This window comes from Halichondria panicea, chromosome 3 (genome assembly GCF_963675165.1).
Source record: "Halichondria panicea chromosome 3, odHalPani1.1, whole genome shotgun sequence".
Taxonomy (NCBI): Eukaryota; Metazoa; Porifera; class Demospongiae; order Suberitida; family Halichondriidae; genus Halichondria; species Halichondria panicea.
Genome location: NC_087379.1, coordinates 2,699,666 through 2,720,107, shown reverse-complemented (window position 1 = coordinate 2,720,107; position 20,442 = coordinate 2,699,666). Strand labels below are relative to the sequence as shown.

The following is a 20,442-nucleotide window of genomic DNA, read 5'->3' as shown; positions in this document are numbered from 1 at the left end:
CTCCATTGCGGCGTAAATCGAAGCCACATGGTATAATTATGAGAGTATCTCAAGCTGGAGCCCTAAGCATGTCTAAGCTCATACTGTGGACAGTGTAGTTAAAGGATAAGGGCTTCATGATGGCATCCATATCAGTAGATCTATTTTAGTTACATAATTATAAACACGACAACAATGTATTTATTATCTTACTAAACTCCGTCTTGACACTAATCATAAGTGTAATACTGTACTCTAAGGGATGTCAATAAATTATATAATGTTTAAAGTAAGTGGTTACAAAACTACAGTGTATACACACAAGCAAAACTAAACATGTATATATGTACTTAATGATGAGGTGACAGGTGAGGTTACTAAGTGTCTTATGGTTGAATTTATATCTTCCTAGATGCTTTTGTTTTGTCGAGAGAGGGTAGGATCTGGTTGAGGTCGAGGATGACTTGAATTTTTTCTTACGAGCTTTTTGCTTCACATCCTAAAAAGACAATTATATAAATCACGTTAAAAAACATGTACGTAAAAAAGTTGTTGTAAATCAATAGTGGGTGTCTTGATCACTCCAAAATCATTTGCACCTCATTTACTAGCATGAGTAATACAACATACAAATAAAAAAATAAAAATCTGCCAAAGCATTATTGAGAAAAGGCGCCCACAAAATTGTCACTACAACGAGAATAAATTTGATTAAAACCAAGTATAACTCACTAATCCATGTAACATGCCTCTTATATCACATACCACCTTATAGCTCAATCATGCCAGAAAAAGATTCTTTCGTGCAATCAATCCTTGTTACCTCCTATTGAGTAATAAAGCGCCTGCAAACAACTCACCCTAACTTTCAAGGTAGAAAAACACTTTTTTGGGTACAATATACATCCAAACTTTATGGTACCACTACCATTGGAAAGCTTATGTTTTTATGTACCCAAATAGCTCACTTAATTGGCTTGAACGCTGAAAGAATGATCTTGAGGTCCAAAAATATAGCTTTAAAAACAGCAAATGACCTTTTGACTAGCAATGAATAACATTAAAAATCGTAAGTGGATGTGCCATCCAGACTCTGTTGAAAACATTGGTGCACGTGATGCGTTTCCAATCCCTTTCCTTTACTATCTATGGTACGAGGCAGCATTTGAGACCTTTTCTGGTAGTTTATTCCAGATGAATGGTAATCTGGTAAAAAGGAGTGCCTGAATGCATTAATTCTTGAGTGGACACAACGCAACATAGAGTGACGTGAGGGCCGGATAGGTAGTGTAAAGTAGTTTGTAAAATTGATATTCTCTCTCTCACCTTAGCATTGCCAGTGATTGCATGCTCCAAACCAGCTGGAGCCATTCACTTTCATATAGATGGGCGTGGCCCATCACATTGGTGGGCCACACCCATCTAGTCTAACTTTGGGGGCGGGGCTCTTTAATCGGTTGCTTTTCGCACCCGCAGAACATTTTGAAGACAGAAGAGGTGGCATGTACATGAGATGAGCTTCTACAGTTCAACAGTGAGCAGCTTCTCCAGTGGTTCAGACCTGACATATGGTGAGGGAGAGTTTGGAGATAGTGACCAGTCTTCTACCATTGCAGGAAGTTCCAACCCCAGCCAGTCAGAGAGTGTGAGTCATGTGAGTGTAATACCTTATAGCGGGTAATTTTCGTGGGGTAAATATTCGTTATTTTTGTGGGCAAGCTGACCTCCACGAAATTTTAACGTAGGCGTGGTTTACGGGAATGTTGGAATGCAGTGCAGGCCACGAGACTAAACGAAATTTTTACTCACAAAAACCACCGTTTTTCGAGTTGAACGAATTTTTTACCCCACGAAAATTACTCGCTGTACGGTAGTCTGACTCTCTTGGGCCATACTATACCTTACAGTGTAATTATAGCGGGTAATGTTCGTTCAAAAATTGACAAGCTACACTGCTGTTATTTGTACAATCAGACACTCTAAAGGATTAAACTATCATCATTGTATTGCTTTCTGGCTGATGGCCAGATAGCTGCAACCAAGAGTGAAAAGAAAGAACAGGGAGCTTTAAAGTTATGGTTTCATTATTCCAGGCAGAAATAATCAAGACCCCCTCTCTCCAGAGTTACTAAATGGAAACAGAAATCAGTGCCATAGACAAAATTGTTCTTGTATGCAGCTCTACAGATCTAGATCTACAATTGTTGTATATGGATCATCCATTGTCTTCATGGTCTTTATGCTTCTTCCACTTCAGTCGCTGTACAGTGTCTAACTTCTTCTCTGGGTTTTTGTACGGCAACGTTGCGGTTAATGCAGTACGTGACAGGATGCATTTATTAAATTCCACTGCGACACAAAAACCTGGCTATAGTCACCAATACGTATAGTATCAATACAGTTCAATCAGTTCATAGTATAGCCGTGAAACTACTATGAGTTTACCAAACATTAGCTGCTGCTAGCTACTGTATAGCGCGAAATTTTCGAGAGGCTTAATTTTCGCGGGTTAGCAATCCTACATGAAAATTAAGTCCACGAAAATTATTCTTTAATCTGCTATAACGTGCAAAGATTAAAGGCGTGGATTCCGGTAAGCAAGCAGTCATTCCACGAAAATTGCGCAACGAAATGCTTTATATGTAGAGGCCATTCCACGAAATATAAGTGCCTCGAAAATTTCGTGCTATACGGTACATGTATATAGCCACTATAATTGTATACTTAATTGTGTACTGATCTATGACTAGATTTATTCCCTTTTTTGTATTCACAGATACAAAGATCCTCCCAAAGCTCACTCAAGTCGTCCGCAAGCTATGAGAGTAGCAGTGCCGATCCGAGTTACCATAGCGATAAGCAATCAAGCGAGTCGGGTAGTGAGTTCGGTGCCAATGTGAGTGGGTTTGCTGAGAGCTCCAGTGGTAGAAGCAACGTCAGCTCTATTGTCAGTGACTCTGATGAAGAAGGGAGTAATGAGGATACTATAACTGAAGATTCAGAAAGCTCGGGAGATGATCTCTCTGTGGATAGCGTACCGAGCTCTCGGCAGAGCATTGCATTCATAACGGAGCCTATAGGGGGGAGGGAAGAGCTTCGAACACGATTTGCCACCCCCAAACAGAAACAAGAGCCTAGTTTGATTCAGTCTGTCAAAACGGGGGATATTTCAAAAGTTAGACAAATCTTGAGAAGTGGTTCAGATACTAACACGACCGATTTCAGTAACCGAACTGCACTGCACGTTGCGTGTGCATTTGGACGTCTTGAGATGGTCAAGCTTCTTATATCCAAAGGTGGGAATGTGGATACCGGTTCCTTGTCAGGAAAGACAGCTCTCCATGAGGCTTGCATTGGCGGCCATTACCATGTGCTCATGCTGTTGATATCAGAAGTGGCTGATCTGGATGTAGTGGACAAGAAAGGCATGTCCGCTGCTCACTACTGCGCCCTCAACGGAGAGGTGGAATGTCTCACACTCCTCTCTAACCAGGTGCTCTTTTAATTATAAAGAAGGGTGAAGTACTCCTCTCCCTCTCTATAATTATAATTATGTGTACTAGATTGTTGAAGCTTGTGTAGTTAGACGAAATGTGTATTTTACAGCTTACTAGAGTGAAACAGACTTTTTGGGAACACTTACGAATAGTTGGTGATGTGCTAATTAGATTCGCTCCAACTTTTCACTATAACTTAACTTGAAGATGTAAGCATGTACCTACTCAGGGCTGTGACATCTGCCTGGAGGACAGTGAGGGTCGCACATGTGTCCACCTGGCTGCCCTGCATGACCATCCCCAAATCATTCAGTGCCTCCTTGACAGAGGCATGGAGTTGGACATGGCCGATAGAGAGGGGAGGACCCCTGCTCATTATGCTGCTCACCATGGCAACCTGGAAAGCTTGAGGTTACTAGTCAAAAATGCTGTGGACATTTCTATTGGTGAGTTTTTTTAGTGGCTATTGCTGATCGAATCATGCACATGTAGAGCTTTGTGTTCAGTAAATATTGAATTTGGTTGAGGGCTTGCATCGTATCAAGATATTGAACTAGAAAATTTACCCTGGCACATTTATAGGAGACAAGGATGGAGTCCTCCCTGTACATGAAGCAGCCGCCCATGACAAACCAGAGTGTTTCAAGTTTCTCCTGAAGAATGGTGCCAAAATGTCAGACAAAGACAACAATGGGAGAACACCTTTGCACAAGGTATATGTACAGCATGTACAGCTAGAATGACCGCTTTGGTTGTATGCCTTATCTTGGAATAATAATTATAGCTTGCCTCAATTCCAAGCCTGTTGATTCGTGACGTGAACGTACATGTATGCTATAATTATAGTGTTTCTTGCTGCAGGCTGCTCAAAGTGGGGGAATAGTTTGCCTTCATTTCATACTGGAGAAGCCAATCAATCCTAACATCACAGACAGTACGTTGTAGGGAGTTGTTCTAGAAGTGAGCCCAGCATTCATTGGGTTGTGTGTCTAATGCTTGAATAAGTGTAAATTAATAATATGTACACTGTATGTATAATTATACGATACTCACTCAACAACAAACGTATTGCAGAGGGAGGTAACACACCCCTCCACATGGCGGCCATGTGTGGCATGTCTGAGTGCTTCTACTGTCTCTTCCAGCACGGGGCTAATCATACCCTCCTCAATGAGAGGGGGGAGTCCCCTCATGATGTTGCTAAGAGGCATGGAAAGTCGAAAGTTATCAGCCTAGCGTGTGAGTTAATTTGTGAACCTACAGCGAGTACATGTGCAACTGCTTGGTTACTCCACGTATATCTATGACTGTACTTATTTTTTCCTGTACGTATGCCTAGAGCTTACATGGCTGTACATCACATTTGAAGCTAACTAACACTGCTTTCTTATACCAATAATTACAGCTTAATGCACATCCGTCTCCTTCTCCCCACCCCCGCACACATACACACACATAGTTGAGGGTGCTCGAACATGTCTCAAGTGTGTTGAGAAGGCAGCCTGGCAGAGTTTGCAGGACTCCACTCCACCATCTCCCCTCCACAACCGACTGGAGACCAGCAAGACCACTCTCTTCCTCCACCCCACACTATCCCCTGCCTCAAGGTGAGTCCAACATTAAAACGGCAGTGTCGTTAACAGCTTACTGTATATTTGTGTCACAGGCCAGGTACTCCTGGTTTTATAATAGCATCTACCTAGCATAGAGCATTGTTGCGTCAAGTTTAAGTTCTATAATCATACAATACATTTGTAGGTCTCTGTCAGTGTTAAAAAAGTCGAGTTCCAGGTCTGTGCCCGGCATCTCCTCAGCCAGGACACACTCCAGCCCTGCCCCACTGTCCAAGAGATCACTAGCCACCAAGTACTATGGACCTGTACTGTAGATAGACAATATAGAAAAATGTGCTGTGTAACACGATACTGTCCTCATTGTTTTCTTAGAGTCGATCCACCATAAAAATAATGACAACAAAACCGTATGACATTGTATAAAAATTAACCTTAGGCACTAATCATGAGTTTATGACGACCGTTAAGTAATAATTTGTATTAATGGTGCTAGTTTTCAGTTCTACAGAGATGTAACAGTTTGAACATGAGAGTGCTAAACAGCTTTACAATAGTGCATGGTATGCTTCATAGAGCTTTCACCCCGTGCGTTGAGCTTCATTGCACAGCGGCAAAACGAATACAACAACTTTTTACTATAGTGCAGTAAGGGGGAATAGACTGTGGTATCCTTACGACATGGAACTAACATTAAGATAAAGACTTGTGATTCCGTAAATACTGTACTGTAAACCTGTGATTCCGTAAATACTGTGTTGTGTTAGTTCTAGTGGTTCATGTTCTTATTTAGTCATTTCTGTACTATTGTTCTAGAAGGTTCTTTCTAGTATTGTTTTTTGTATAAATAGCCTGTGTATTTTGTATGTATCAGAGTTCTGATTTAATGAATTACAGTTGAGCCTCGGTTATCCGAACACCTTTGTCCCCGGGCCCATTCGGGTAAGTGAAATATTCGGATAATCAAAAGCTGGCTTTTTGCCAGCCACGTGGGCAATTTCCTACTGCGCATGCTCAGATTGCACTATGCTCTAGCATTCGGATAATCGAGGATTCGGATAACCGGGATTCGGATAACCGAGGCTCAACTGTATTGAAGTTATCTCACTGGCGACGAGGATTGTGGATCAAGTAGCCTACAGCAATGGCAGCCACACACTATGGAACTCTCAACAATTACAGACCAGACCAAGAGTCTATCAAGACCTACCTGGATCAGGTAGACCTCTACTTCACGGCGAATACAGTCCCTGATGATAAGCATGTACCTATTCTCCTCAGCTCCATTGGTGCAACGACCTACAGTCTTCTATGTGACTTGCTTGCACCTGAGGCTCCCAAATCGAAGACAAAGGGAGAAATATTTGCTGCACTACGGAAGCACTACGAACCGACACGAGCGGTGATCGCAGAACGTTTTCATTTTCAAAAAAGGGATCAAGTCCCTGACAAATCTTTAGCAGAATACGATGCAGCTCTACGCAAGCTGGCAACACACTGCAATTTTGGGGCGATTCTCACTGAAGCCCTACGTGACCGTTTCGTTGCAGGACTCCGAAGCGAAGCAATGCAAAGAAGACTATTAGCCGAAACAGAACTTACTTTGAAGAGAGCAATGGAAATCGCACAGGGAATGGAAGCAGCAGAAAGCAACACCAGAGCACTCAAGGCCAGCAACCCCTCCATCAAGAGCATACAAAGCAAAAGGAGACCGCAGCCAAACCAACTTTGTTACCGCTGTGGAAAGTCGAATCACTCTGCAGCTGATTGCCGTTTCAAGGATGCAGAGTGTCACTCATGTGGAAAGCAGGGACACATAGCACCAGCCTGCCGCTCCAACCCACCCTCTCAGTTCAAGAAGACAGAGAAGAGACGATTCAAAACTCACCTAGTGGAACCAGATGGGAACAGCTCGACTGACTCAGAAGCTGACACTTACCACCTATACCGATTGACCGAGCCTTCTACACAGCCGATCACAGTTACAGTCAAGATCGAGGATACTCCACTCAAGATGGAAATCGATACCGGAGCTGCAATATCTATTATCTCTGAGGCCACCAGAAAGGCCAAGTTCTCTAAATTCAAGCTGCGTGGCTCGGCTGGTGCTGGTGGTGGTTGCTGGAAGTGGACCAAGTCTTTTTGGACGCAATTGGCTGAAGTACCTCCAGTTGGACTGGAAATGTATTGCAACTGTCAAATCTCCCCCTGCAGGTACACTAAAGGACTGAGTTTGAAAACAAGATTGGCTCAGTTTTTACTGTCATACCGCTCAACTCCACATGCTACCACTAACGTCTCACCGAGTGAACTGTTCCTTCAAAGAAAAGTACGTACACGATTCGATCTCCTCAAACCAAACACAGAGGGAAACGTATCTGACAAGCAGATGAAACAGAAACAGCAACATGACAAACATGCTAAACCAAGGACGTTCTCTGTTGGTCAACAAGTAATGCTCAAAGATTTCCGAACAAACGGTACATGGCTTCCAGGAAGCATTGTACAACAGACAGGACCAGTATCTTACAAAGTGGAAATTGGTGATGGCAGGATACTACGTCGACATATCGACCACATACGTGATAGAACTCATTCTCTTTCCACCACCGAGTCGTCACAAGACGATATAACAAATCCAAACGATTTCGACGATACGGCAGCTCACAAGGATTTGCAAGATTTTGAAGTTTCCCCTGATCAGTCAACTGATCCGTCTCCGACCCCACCTGATGAGTCACCCTCGACTGGTGCATTAACAGCTCGACAATATCCGCAAAGAAATCGCAACAGGCCTGATCGATATGGTGGGTACACTAACATTTAACAGGGGAGGAAATGTGGTATCCTTACGACATGGAACTAACATTAAGATAAAGACTTGTGATTCCGTAAATACTGTACTGTAAACCTGTGATTCCGTAAATACTGTGTTGTGTTAGTTCACATACTGTGTTGTGTTAGTTCACGGATTCTTTGTTCTTTGTACCCGCCTTAGTTTTTTTCGATGTAGCTGACTCAATCCCACTGGTGTCACTCGTCTCAGGATCATCATTGTTGTCCTGTGAGTTCACGGATTCTTTGTTCTTTGTACCCGCCTTGGTTTTTTTCGATGTAGCTGACTCAATCCCACTGGTGTCACTCATCTCAGGATCATCATTGTTGTCCTGTGAGTTCACGGATTCTTTGTTCTTTGTACCCGCCTTGGTTTTTTTCGATGTAGCTGACTCAATCCCACTGGTGTCACTCGTCTCAGGATCATCATTGTTGTCCTGTGAGTTCACAGATTCTTTGTTCTTTGTACCCGCCTTGGTTTTTTTCGATGTAGCCTTTTTTTTACGTTTGTTACGTGGCAGAGGCTTGTTCTCACTACTGCCATCCTGTGGTTTATTTTTCTTAAATGGTGGAGGACTCAATGACTCGTCACTGCACACATTCTGATTCTCTCGGCATTCCCTCACTAGCTGCTTGACTTTACTTGCTGCTTTGCTTTTCCTCGTTTCGAGGGCTTCTGGAGTGTTTTCAAAAAATTTTTCATTGTCTCCCAACTCACGTTTCTTGGGAGTGAGTGTGACTAATGTTCCTTCAGTGGTCTTACACACGCCTTAAAATCTGCGGGACCTTTACTGGTCACATAGCCAGGGATTTCTTGGGTCTGGGTTATTCTTACTGGCGACGATGATGCAGTACTTTTAAGTGACTCATTCCTACTGGTGTCACTCGTCTCAGGTGCATGTAAACCAGAAGAGGAGATCGCATCATCATCATTCTTGTCTGACTCCCATTGACAACTTTATCACCACGCTGCTCTAGAAGAGGCCTTTTAATAAGCCTTGGTTCCAACAATTTTCGAATTACACTTAGTTCCTCTTTTATTTCTTTCCTAGACTGCATCACTTCCCTCTTCATCTCTTCTATCATCGTTTTGATGTCATTAGTACCATCTGTCTTTGACTTTGAAGTTTCCCCTGATCAGTCAACTGATCCGTCTCCGACCCCACCTGATGAGTCACCCTCGACTGGTGCATTAACAGCTCGACAATATCCGCAAAGGGCAAAGAAATCGCAACAGGCCTGATCGATATGGTGGGTACACTAACATTTAACAGGGGAGGAAATGTGGTATCCTTACGACATGGAACTAACATTAAGATAAAGACTTGTGATTCCGTAAATACTGTACTGTAAACCTGTGATTCCGTAAATACTGTGTTGTGTTAGTTCTAGTGGTTTCATGTTCTTATTTAGTCATTTCTGTACTATTGTTCTAGAAGGTTCTTTCTAGTATTGTTTTTGTATAAATAGCCTGTGTATTTTGTATGTATCAGAGTTCTGATTTAATGAATTATTGAAGTTATCTCATAGACCATTAGATGTTTCACTAATCCTGCCAAAACGTTAGTAGTGTTTTTTTATACCATACCCAAGTTTTTGCTATCAAAATGGAGCTTTTGAAATACACTGTTAAACAATAAGTGCGAAACTATGCCTTGAAGATTGATTCTATAATATTCGTCGATCAACATCAGAGCTTGGAAGTCCAGGAAGAGCTATCTTCGAGCCTGCATGGCATCATCCTGGCTTTATTTGCAGGGTTATCGGGTTGCGGATCAGTTTCAATTGTCAAGGCAGAGTTTTGCTGATCAATTGGAGGTGATCTATGAGCACGATGCAACACACACACACATTTGTAAAATGTACGAGCGTGACTTTCCACACATTAGCTTACATTGTGTACTGCTCAAACAAAATCTTTCTACGATGTACAACAGTGATCGCCTTGGGTGCTAAAGAAACAAACATAGTTCATCTAGATGTACTGTAGCCTGTGCGCTCCTGACTATCTACCTGTCGTAGAGGAAAACGCCATATCTTTTGGCCACCAGGCGATTGTCACTCGTGTAGCTAGAAAGAACAATTATCATTCAACGGTTGTCGATCGCAGCCATAATGAACTTGGTAGCCAACTTGATACCAACAAACAGTACTGGAATTTGAGCTAAGCATCTATCATGCAGTCAAGAAATGAGCTATTAGTATATTTTGCGCGTGAAAAACCTTTGCAAGTAGAACACCTCGGCCCTCAGCCTCAGGACAGAACGCTCCAAAGGAAGAGCTATCTTCAAGCCTGCATGGCTGCATCCTGGCTTTCTTTGCAGGGTTATCGGGTTGATCAGTTTCAATTGTCGAGGCAGAGTTTTGCTGATCAATTGGCTGAGCAAGCTGTTTGCATGGAAGGAACATTTTGATGCTAGCAAACATTGCGGTATGGCCCATACCTCAGGAGCCCCGCCCACATTCCCCATACTATGGGGAATGTGGGCGGGGCTCCTGAGGTATCTTCATCAGTTTTCTGCTATGGCAATGTTGCTCCATCCTTCAGTGCTCATCTCAATCTCACCAACTCCTCCACTCTCCACTGACTCCTCAAGGGAGCAATTCTCTTCTCCTTTGAGTGCTAGTGGGTTCATTATTGCGGTGGATGGCAATGGGGACGTACTCATGGTTACCACGGCCTCATGGCTCAGTGAGGTACTGGAGATCCAATTCTTAGATACAGAGCAGGTATCATGGAAATTTCGTGGTGACATGTCCATTCAAGAACCGCAGTTTGTCGTGCTTGTGCAGAGGGCCTGTGATTCAGTGAGTTTAATACTTTTGACTACATTGTACCTACCCTGGACGCTCATGCACCTACATGATCGTGAGCGTATGTCCAGAATTGGGCCTTGGGCCACACCCAACAACTAGTTTACTACCCTTAAAATACTTATAATTGTAGTTTTAGTTTTAGTATTAATAGTAACCGTTAGAGTACCAAAGTTTATGGCTTGTTTCTTACGACCCACTGTCACTCTACGTTGCTGTCTATTCATCATAAATATACAGTCAACGAAGACATGCCAGATGAGTGCTTCTATTGCAAACGTGTGTCTCATGAAGGATGTGTTAGTATTACTAAGAGAAGAACTTCACTCTCTATCTCACTGGAGAACAGCCATTGGAGAGAAAGGTGACAGTCCAACAACCCTCACAGAGTCTCTGCTGATCCCACTCTCTTGTCTGGTACTGTTGAAACTCACCACTTCAACGGATGCAAGGTAATGTACATTGTGACCGTGCGTTTAGTAGTACAGACTTAGCTGATGTATGTACATGTATGAAGATGCACCGTTATGACTGTTTGAGGCTACACTATTGCCTAGGTCAATCCCGTGCAATCGTAACTAGCTTGGCTCTTTAGATTATTTGGCTAATGTTTGTTTTTCTGTAGCTCGGAAAGAGCTCAATTATCCTTCTTTTAAGACAAACTCTAGATATGTTATTGATACCTCCACCTGGTATATGGCAGAAAAATGATTATCACCCACACAATATCGTTTGTTTTCAGATTAACCGACAGATTGTGTTTCACTTTTTCGCCACCTGCTCTGGGTCAGTCCGTCGTTGCTATTGGTACCCCCTTTGGAGCGTTCTGTCCTGAGGTGTTCTACAACTGCCAATCACCTGGAACTGTCTGTAAAGTACTGGGGAGTAGAAATGGAGTGTTAGTGACTGATGCCAGTCTACCTTGTGGTAGTGAGGGTGCAATTATTGTGGCAGAAGCTACAACAGTTTGCGATACTAACCGAGTCATCAATGTGCTGGGAATGGTCATTGCAGGTAATGCAGTGATTCTATGCGATCACAAAATTAGAGGTTGAGCAAGTACTACATACCGCCTTTTCCTATGGATGTGGCCACTGTTAATGCATGGTCATGTAACCATTACATTACATGATCTATGGCTTAATTATAGTACATCGGTGACTGTATTGTTTACAAGCTCCTCGACCAAAGTGCTCTATTGACATATTATACAGGTTTATTATCCGGGAATGGTCATTCCTCTGGACTGTCTCTAGCTTGCTCGGCTCACTCAATGTGGCAGGCCCTCCACGGTAGTAGTGGTTTGAGTAGAAAATTGCTCCAGCAGTTAACCCATCCAATTGCACAAGGTAAATGTAAGATCTAACCTTGGGAGATTTCCATTTGATTTTTGATAAACAGTGAGTAGTGAAAATTCAATATGTACTTCAACCGTAAATTTAATCTTGTATGTTGGTCCGAGTTTGTACCGTACTGTTTTGCTGTTTCCTCCAGATCTGACTGTTGACAAAGAATCTCCCCAGAGCCTGAGAGAAGCAGTGGTGTTGGTAATGAGTGGTGGTGAGTGGGCTTCTGGTATGCTACTCTCTGACACTGTGGTCCTAACCTGTCATCATGTCGTCAATAACGACAAAGGTGCATCATACGCATAAATGCATAGTCTAGTACCATTCGGTTTTGTATTTCTTTTACCCTATAGCAGGAACTCCCAAAATGCATTGGTATGTCCAAAAAGCTACCATAGATCTAAAACCTATGACAATAATTACTTGTTATTACTAATCAATTCTGAATCTATACAACCCAATGACAACGATTGCCAACTACAGATATCACCGTGCGTACTGAAAGCGGTGAATCATTCAAAGCACAAGTCATCTTCACAAACCCAATACCAGATTGTGCTCTCCTCAAACTGTCAATGCCCGTCCACCATTCTCATCCACTAATCACTGCGTCGAAATCTCCAGACGCCAAATCTCCACCAGACAAAGTTTACAGCAGTTGCTTCAAAGAACACCCCCAGGCCATTGAAGGGAGGAGTGTGACTATCATAGGATACGGATGTCAAGACCCGTACACACCGGGATACCATTCTCCTCTCCTGACTAGAGGTTGCGTGATCAAGGCTGTGTGCAGTGATGGAGGCCGTGTGGTGATGTTGGTAACCACAGCTGTGCTTCTCCCGGGCATGAGTGGAGGGTTAGTAGTGGACACGGTCACTGGGGAACCACTGGGAATGGCCGTCAGTAACTCAAAGTAAGCATGCATTATGAAGCATCATGTTTTTGGTCACGGTTTTTTCACCCACAAAATATTCCACTGGAATCTGGTGAAAAAACCTTTGCGAATGAGCCAAATCAACAGAAAAACATGACCCTTTGCCATCTAACTATTGCGTTCTGGCAAGGATCGTGTGTATTTACCAGTACTAATTTAGGTTTTGCGATTTTATTGTTGCGATGGTTGATTAATTCGCATATATGTTTGATGCTCGCAAAACATCCTAGTAACAGTTACGGTATACTTCATTCAGTATGACTATTATTGTGTTAATTTTAACTGCAGAAACAATTATTTGAGTTGTGGGAAAACTAGTTAACAGAACAAACTCCATGATTCATGCAATTATTGTTCCTTCAGGGACTTGGACAGTGGTGTCTGTTATTCAAAGCTCAACTACTGCCTCCCTCTCTCGTGGATAATGCCCCCTCTCGTCCGCTACCTGGTAACCAACAATGACAAGTGTCTACACATTTTGACAACTCAAGGAAAGGAGTGCTCTAGCTTTTGGAATCTTACTTCATCAGTGTACAATAATAGAATGGCTACGTGTAGTAAACTTTAATTAATTATTGCTTTTTCTCCACGTACATAGTGTTAATTTTTATTACTACTATCTCGAATGACGTAAATCTAAACTAAAATAATGTAGAATGATACAAACGGAAGGTCCATTTTATAATTAAAGAAACTATCCCTAACACTGCTAAATGGCTACTGATTATGACACGTACAAAGCTAGAGTCTACAATTCACACCATCAGCACAAAACACATTATAATTATAAAAGTAACCTAAAGTTCAGTGTTCACTTGGTTTGCTTGGCCCGGGCCATGAGACAGGCGAAGACGGTGAGACACATCTTGGGGTTGGGCTCGACCAGATCCTCGGGGAGGGCGTACACACGAGCACCAATCTTACGAGACATGGAGATGGCATACTTGGCATTGCTCAGCATAGTCTGGAGCAAAAACAATCACAACAGTAAAACTCATCTACATGCATGTACAGTGAAACATGCACCTCCAATGACCACCTCTGACAAAAGGTCAGGCACTCAGGTCCCCAAAAAACGGTACAAATCAACCCCCCCCCCCACAAAGGCCACCTCTATAAATAATGAAAGCACCGCCCGCGAGTGCTGATGCCTCGGTGGAAATGCATAACATAAAGCTACAGTACTACATTAATTTTTTTGCAAAACTCAAAAGAGTGGGTAATGATCGACCATAATTCTTGTTAAAAACGATCGATGCCAAAGTTCAAGTCTAAAATGGCTGCATCAGCAGAGCCTTGCAGCTATCTTCTGACTCTTGCAGCTACCAATAGCTAGCCTTCTAGTGCAGAGCTAACTGAGTAGCAACACTCGGTGAACAAGTTTTGCTACGCACTCTTCTGAAAAGACTGCAATGGCATATTCCAAGTAAGCAAAACTAGGCTTAACTCGAGAACGAAGCATTATTTTACAAATCCAAGAAAACGTGACAGCCTATAGAAACTCTTACTTGTACTTCATTGCGCACTGAGGCATAATTATAACAGCCACACCTTTATTCGCCAAATTGTCTCTAGCACAATACTTCAATAATGAGCATAATAATGTCATAAGAGGACTTGTAGAGTACTGGGTAATGAGAGCAACTTTGGTAGCTAGATCCTAACTGTACACGAAGCTCACACATAACAAAGCTACCATTGATAAAGTAACACACCTCCTCATCAGTGTCATGTTTAATATCGTCATAGGTGACTGCACCAGGCTTGATGGAGTCCACCAGGTCAAACACAGGCATGCTCGTAGTGATGGCTGCGTCCTGTGAAAGAAAGGAACCAGCAATGAGAGCAATACATACACACCAATTCATAGGACATGATTAACCCCAGTTCGAGTATGATATGTACTCGGCATTATTGAACTGTACGTACAGTGTAACGGCACGTTTATGATTAGCATACTGCGATAAGTTACATGCACTAACATTGTATTGCACTTACCTTGAATCCAGAAATTCTAGATGTCTTTCCAGCTGCTTCAAGAGTGCTATTGACCCAGGCAACAATCTCAGCATCAGAGATGGGCTTGTCAGATTTGGCCAACTTCTGGAGCACAGAGAGTGTGTACGCACGCATCGCCTGCCATACAACAGCTGTGTGCGTGCGTGCGTGTGTGTGTGTGTGTGTGTGTGTGTGTGTGCGTGTGTGTACGTACAGTAAAAGATACAGAACACTGAATTAAAGCTACATGTAGCCTACAGAGGAAGTTGTAAAACCAACAATTAGAGCCAGGTACATACAAAGTAACCAGGGCAAGCTACCCACAAATTATGTTCACGCTTTGCTGTGGCCACTACTATATCAGAAACCTAACTACTTACCAAGGGTGAGCTTGCTGCCATCAAAGATGTCCTTGCCTCCCACACCCACGAGAGAGAACTTGAGTTGATGGGCAATGTCGATAGCGTAGTTGCAGTTCTCAAGCTTCTTCATGTTTCCACCCATCTTCTTCAAGGATTCCTTGTTGTTCACCTTATCCCAGTTCACAATACCGGGCTTGATCCTGTCAAACAGCTGAAGAGCAAATGGAGTACAGGTTTGTTAACATAGGTACCCATATATATTATGTTTCCAAGGGTCGAGGACTATAATCATACAAAGACTATAAAGACTAATCAAAAATAACTACCTGTAGATAAATATTTCAGTTTAATTATTTCAGCCAGTGCTCACCTGCAGAAGGACGAGGCCATTATTGAGGTCTTTGTAAAGGCTGTGAACGAAGGGGTCCACTCCCATCGAGTTCATCCAGTTACGGAATGCTGGGGACAAAACAAGCTCGAGGTAAGGTAATTGGAGAGAGAAATATTGAAATGCGATGTACGATAAAACAAACGAGCAAAAAGGCCACAACAAACTTCGGTGATCAGGAACAGCATTCAAAGGAACTGAACAAGCAAGTAGCAAATAAAGCCACTAACTATTATAGCTTAACTAATGCACATAGCCTGTATTGTGCGTAGCGTGGTTCACTTACTTTTCTCCTCGCGAGTCTCTCCGTAATCACCGAGGTCAAAGTCCGGGAGACCATCCTCGGGAGCCTTGAGGGCGGGGAAGGTGTTAAAGAGGTGAGCGACAAAGGCGAGGTTAAGACGTTGATTGCCCTTGACCACGTCCTTGGGTCGGACAAACTTTCTGCACCCAATCTTGTTGGCCTGGTTCAACATCTGCTCTGCACGCTTGTCAGGATCACTTTCCTGTGAGTGCATGTGTGTTTGTGTGTATGAATACTCCTATTTAGATTATAAAGCATAGCAGACATACTACATGCTACATGCATATACAGCAGCCCTGATAGAACACTGAATATTCCATCCTCTACATTCTACTATTCTGTTGTCATTCTACTCCATTCTCTGCTACACAAACAGCTACTGACACCCCCCCCCCCTAGATACTACACACATGTAGTGACCCTCACTCACATTCATGGGAGACATGTCCACACCGCTGTCCTCGGGGGCAATCTGGTTGAGCAGAATGGTGTAGCACTCAGAGTCGTTGATGTCTTTGCCAAAGTTTCGGACTCTTCGAGAGCTGCCAGCTTGCTCCAGATGGTAGTTAAACCAACGGAGGAGAATCTCTTCAGGAGAAAGGGCGAGCAGGTCTGACAGATCTTCACCTGTAAGGTGTTCACATAGAAATGAAATTGGTATAAATATTTAGACATCAGTGGACACATGAGGTATTGCGACGTTACTGTACACGTAAGACAGTCATTAGACAAAGCTAGCTGTACTTAGTAGTTTGCCTCTATACTCCACTCACCATCTTGCAGTAGTACGGCCAGATTGGGGCAGTTCTGCAGAGAGATCTTGGCAAACAGTCCAATCTGAGGGAGTAAGAAATAAGTGTAAGTACTAATTACAAAATACAAATACCCTTTTGCTAATGCGACAACAAACCCACAAAACGTGACCATAGAGACCATAAACTATGTTATTGTAGCTAGATTATACATTTACATGTATTGACTCTTTGTAGCTGATCAAAGGAATCACACCAACCAACTATTACCCTAATGTAACACCCCTCCCACAGCCAAACAGTGAAGGTGTAGATGCCTTTGCCAAATGTTTCTGGCTAGTTGATTGTGACCATAAAAGGTAAAATTCTAGGGGAACACTTGTAGGGTATCCAGGTGATTTTGTGGCTACACGTACAGAGGTTGCTCAATACCTCATGACCTCAGTTTGTAAAGTGATGTATCACAGGTGGGGCACAGTGGGTTAGTGCTGATACTATAGGGCAACTGCGGGGCTTACAAGTAATATATCGAGCATGAGACTAATGAGCATAATTGAATAGGAGTGTACAATAATTAAATTATGCGATCTTGCTGCATGCCAAATTAGAAGGTGGTAATTACCGGCTGATAATTAACTTATATGTACACAAAGAATCTACATAAATCACAACATAACACCTAAGTAAGAGCAGTATTTTGGCTATAGTTTCATAGTTGTAGGGGGGGGGGGGCTTACCTTGATGACCTGCCATAGGAGGCCCAGGATGAGATGTGGACGACCCTCCATGATGTCCTGGGGCCCAATGTTGATGATGTTGCACCCAATGGAAGAGGCAGAGTTTAGAGCAAGCGTCTGGTTCTCCTGTATCCTGAATACGTTTAGTTTGGTCTTGTTGATGGCTCTCTCGTCAACTGTGTTGGCCACTGATGTGTTGATCAGCTTGCTGTGTGTAAAAGAGTAGGTAAATCTATCATACAACGACAGCTTATAGAGATTAGACGTCACAGTGATATGAGAGCACTCTGAAATGACGCGTAAGATAAACTCATTCGAGACACAGAAAAAATTCGAGGCTAAATATTTGCTGCAGACCTATATGGCTCACCATAGTATGATTCCGTCATGGACAGCGGCAAAGAGAGCTTCTCCCTCCTCGGCCACTGGGAGGTGTGATGCGACGTCAGGGTCCTGCTCCAGCTGGTAGTTGATCCAGTCCACAAACGCAATGCTCTCCTCTTCAGAGAACGAGTGCTGGGTGCCTATAAGGAGGAGAAAAGGGCAACAAAATGAAGTGACATTACCCTTTCAAATGCATCTACACCGTTGGTCACTTACAAAAACTGCAGTACACTTCAGGCCAACGTACACTTATTATATACATGTACATGACAGGCTCAAACTCATTATTATACTGCGTAAAAGCCTCAAGCCATATTAACATTACCAGGGAATCAGTAGTAGCCATAATTATTTGCCTCACCTTCAGCTGAAGCTTCAGAAAGACCTCCGACAGTGACCAGCTTCTTTGCCTCTTCAGTTGTCTTGTGAAGCGCAAACTTGGTCTTACCCGCCTTCACTTTCTTGTACATCTAAAGGGGGGGAGGAGAGATTGATACTAGAACTGCTGAGTGTGCATAATGATTGTCTTTCAATGAAAGGGAAAGCAGACCGAAAACCACGACACAATATACAGAGACCAGATGCTGCGATTTGTAGCTATTGTGAAAGCAAACAGCCATAAGAGTCTAAATTAACAAAGCACTAAACATGAAACATAACACAAAATCGATTCGGTCCTTTACCGGCACAGTATTTAATTCAGCGCGAAATTATTTATAAGCGAGAATACACCATGTACATGCAGGTACAAACAGCTTTACCTCGATCTGGCGGCTACACGCTGAGGTACATGTATACATGTAACTACAAAACAACCCCGGGCGGCCATAACTACTATCATTACACTGACCTCTATGAACTCAGCGAATTCGACCGTCCCATTCTCGTCAATATCCACTTCTTTGATCATGTCCCGGACCTTGTAGCCGGGGATATCCTCTCCCAAAGCTTTGAGGACTGCTCCGATCTCAGACGCTGTGATGTGTCCATTCTTGTCAGCATCAAACTACGTGTGTGTGTGTGTGTGTGTGTGTTGAATGAAATGTTCATTTAAATTGAGCACGCAATTTCAAACTGCTTTCTGGAGCTCCTTAATTACAGTACATTTAGATCACTATGAACAGCCCAAATCAACCTCCAACCAAACCAAACCAAGGGCTATTTATTCTTTGAGCTAGTTATTGTAGAGACAGCTTTCTTCTCACAGTTCGTTTACACCATGCAAAATGAAAAGACTATTGATGCAGGGAAATCCTCTACTATCTACGCTGATTCCCATCAATCTCACAACAAACACCTTGCTCTGATTACCAACAATACTCAGCCATGGAAACAAGCTTCCCCTTTCAGTAACCATTGACTGCTGCACGACAAACTACTATATTTGGTCAAAAGACGGCCTTACCCCAGTATAACAACTGCCTCCACTCTTAAAGGAAGTTTACACACCAACAAGCGACCAAATGTGTCCAGTCCATTATGTTATAGATAATAACTGTTTTGGCACTACACAAGACAATAAAGCTTGGCACATCATACTAGACCAATTTGCATGCATGGGTTAACAAGCTCAACATGCATGGGGGTTATCTTTGCGGCCATTGTAGACTAGTGAATAGATCTATTCATTTAATGTCTTCGACCACACAATGATCACGAACGTGTTAGCTAGCTTTGTACTAATATTCATTACTGAAAGTACCGTATAGCTGGTATAGTTCGAACTATTTGCGTTTTTCCACTGATTAAAAGCATAATTATACCACAAACATTTATACCCACGAATAAATATCGCATGCATGCACATGCCAAAAGACTGCTAGTCGACAAAGTTCAAAATCCTCGAAGTGAAATATACATACCCGCATACAGTAAGCACACACAGCCATGCATTATGGTGGGTTCGGGCCATGAATAATGTGACTATAACTCAATTAAATAATCAACCACTAATAAGGAAGTAAATCTGATCAGGGTTTAAGCTACAAGTTGTAACTCTAGCAAACTGTGCTCCCTTGCACATACACACATACACACTAACCAGTAGGTCTGCGTTCGACGTATCTAGCTAGCTATATAAAAATGCCACAATGTCAAAGAAAAGTCAAGGACAATATTTTTAGGCATACGTCTGTACTGTACTGACCTCTACTGGTACAATAACATGGTAGTACTCACCCACCAACATAGACCTAGGGTGTATGCATTATACTATCATGCTCTTAGTAGCTACAGGTTAATAAGGGGCATGTCATAGATATATCTAGCATGCCCCTTGCCTCACTAGCTAGCTAGCTCTAGCTCTAGCAGCTATTATTACGTACCTGATCAAAACTTTCTCGGATGGTCTCCAAGTTCAACTCCGCTGCCATTCTGTCTTCCAGGAACGTGGACTATTGCTCTGGTGAATATTTTAGCAGTGACAAGCTGTACTGTATGCACTCTCTTATAGCACAGCTATGACTCACTGGCATGACCAAGTATAGACTTATTTCACACGCATGCGCAAAAGTTGTCAAGCCACTCCCATGCAGATTTGTG

At 42.7% G+C, this 20,442-nt stretch overlaps 4 protein-coding genes and 1 long non-coding RNA gene across 6 annotated transcripts; 3 read left to right on the top strand and 2 right to left on the bottom strand.

Annotated features, from left to right (window-relative positions):
• Positions 1–97: 97 nt before the first annotated feature.
• LOC135333599 (uncharacterized) lies at positions 98–1,297 on the bottom strand. Its single transcript, XR_010393993.1, has 2 exons — positions 948–1,297; positions 98–478 (listed from the first exon to the last, which is right to left on the bottom strand). It is a non-coding gene; the product is annotated as an uncharacterized LOC135333599 (long non-coding RNA).
• A 123-nt stretch (positions 1,298–1,420) lies between these two features.
• On the top strand, positions 1,421–5,444 carry LOC135333597 (serine/threonine-protein phosphatase 6 regulatory ankyrin repeat subunit B-like). Of its 2 annotated transcripts, none has more exons than XM_064528583.1 (8): positions 1,421–1,633; positions 2,756–3,472; positions 3,706–3,922; positions 4,059–4,189; positions 4,338–4,410; positions 4,551–4,715; positions 4,936–5,083; positions 5,235–5,444. In XM_064528583.1, exons 1-8 carry the CDS (start codon positions 1,493–1,495, stop codon positions 5,362–5,364), a joined length of 1,722 nt encoding a protein of 573 aa, XP_064384653.1. In that variant the 5' UTR covers positions 1,421–1,492; the 3' UTR covers positions 5,365–5,444. The 2 variants fall into 2 exon arrangements, with proteins under 2 accessions (XP_064384653.1, XP_064384654.1); XM_064528584.1 differs by having other exon boundaries at positions 1,422–1,624.
• Positions 5,445–5,939: 495 nt separating this feature from the next.
• LOC135333598 (uncharacterized) lies at positions 5,940–8,001 on the top strand. Its single transcript, XM_064528585.1, has one exon. The coding sequence runs from the start codon at positions 6,192–6,194 to the stop codon at positions 7,872–7,874; it is 1,683 nt and encodes a 560-aa protein (XP_064384655.1). The 5' UTR covers positions 5,940–6,191; the 3' UTR covers positions 7,875–8,001.
• A 2,367-nt stretch (positions 8,002–10,368) lies between these two features.
• Positions 10,369–13,595, top strand: LOC135333244 (peroxisomal leader peptide-processing protease-like). The gene is made up of 7 exons (XM_064528165.1): positions 10,369–10,690; positions 10,937–11,148; positions 11,439–11,710; positions 11,911–12,045; positions 12,191–12,331; positions 12,526–12,955; positions 13,340–13,595. The coding sequence occupies exons 1-7, from the start codon at positions 10,406–10,408 to the stop codon at positions 13,542–13,544; spliced, it is 1,680 nt and encodes a 559-aa protein (XP_064384235.1). The 5' UTR covers positions 10,369–10,405; the 3' UTR covers positions 13,545–13,595.
• A 7-nt stretch (positions 13,596–13,602) lies between these two features.
• LOC135333243 (fimbrin-like) lies at positions 13,603–20,388 on the bottom strand. Its single transcript, XM_064528164.1, has 13 exons — positions 20,226–20,388; positions 18,752–18,907; positions 18,263–18,371; positions 17,888–18,041; positions 17,518–17,725; positions 16,802–16,865; positions 16,459–16,655; positions 16,011–16,230; positions 15,707–15,795; positions 15,355–15,547; positions 14,975–15,126; positions 14,692–14,793; positions 13,603–13,940 (listed from the first exon to the last, which is right to left on the bottom strand). The coding sequence occupies exons 1-13, from the start codon at positions 20,271–20,273 to the stop codon at positions 13,788–13,790; spliced, it is 1,845 nt and encodes a 614-aa protein (XP_064384234.1). The 5' UTR covers positions 20,274–20,388; the 3' UTR covers positions 13,603–13,787.
• Positions 20,389–20,442: the final 54 nt, after the last annotated feature.

Bases quoted from the DNA above. Each gene is read 5' to 3' on its own strand.
- LOC135333597 (XM_064528583.1), top strand. From the start codon at position 1,493: ATGAGCTTCTACAGTTCAACAGTGAGCAGCTTCTCCAGTGGTTCAGAC. The intron at 1,634-2,755 runs GTGAGTGTAATA...TTGTATTCACAG, and splicing joins AGTCAGAGAGTGTGAGTCAT to ATACAAAGATCCTCCCAAAG. The intron at 3,473-3,705 runs GTGCTCTTTTAA...GTACCTACTCAG, and splicing joins TCACACTCCTCTCTAACCAG to GGCTGTGACATCTGCCTGGA.
- LOC135333598 (XM_064528585.1), top strand. From the start codon at position 6,192: ATGGCAGCCACACACTATGGAACTCTCAACAATTACAGACCAGACCAA.
- LOC135333244 (XM_064528165.1), top strand. From the start codon at position 10,406: ATGGCAATGTTGCTCCATCCTTCAGTGCTCATCTCAATCTCACCAACT. The intron at 11,149-11,438 runs GTAATGTACATT...GTTTGTTTTCAG, and splicing joins ACCACTTCAACGGATGCAAG to ATTAACCGACAGATTGTGTT. The intron at 11,711-11,910 runs GTAATGCAGTGA...CATATTATACAG, and splicing joins GCTGGGAATGGTCATTGCAG to GTTTATTATCCGGGAATGGT.
- LOC135333243 (XM_064528164.1), bottom strand. From the start codon at position 20,273: ATGGCAGCGGAGTTGAACTTGGAGACCATCCGAGAAAGTTTTGATCAG. The intron at 18,908-20,225 runs GTACGTAATAAT...ACACACACGTAG, and splicing joins TCCGAGAAAGTTTTGATCAG to TTTGATGCTGACAAGAATGG. The intron at 18,372-18,751 runs GTCAGTGTAATG...CCCCCCCTTTAG, and splicing joins AATTCGCTGAGTTCATAGAG to ATGTACAAGAAAGTGAAGGC.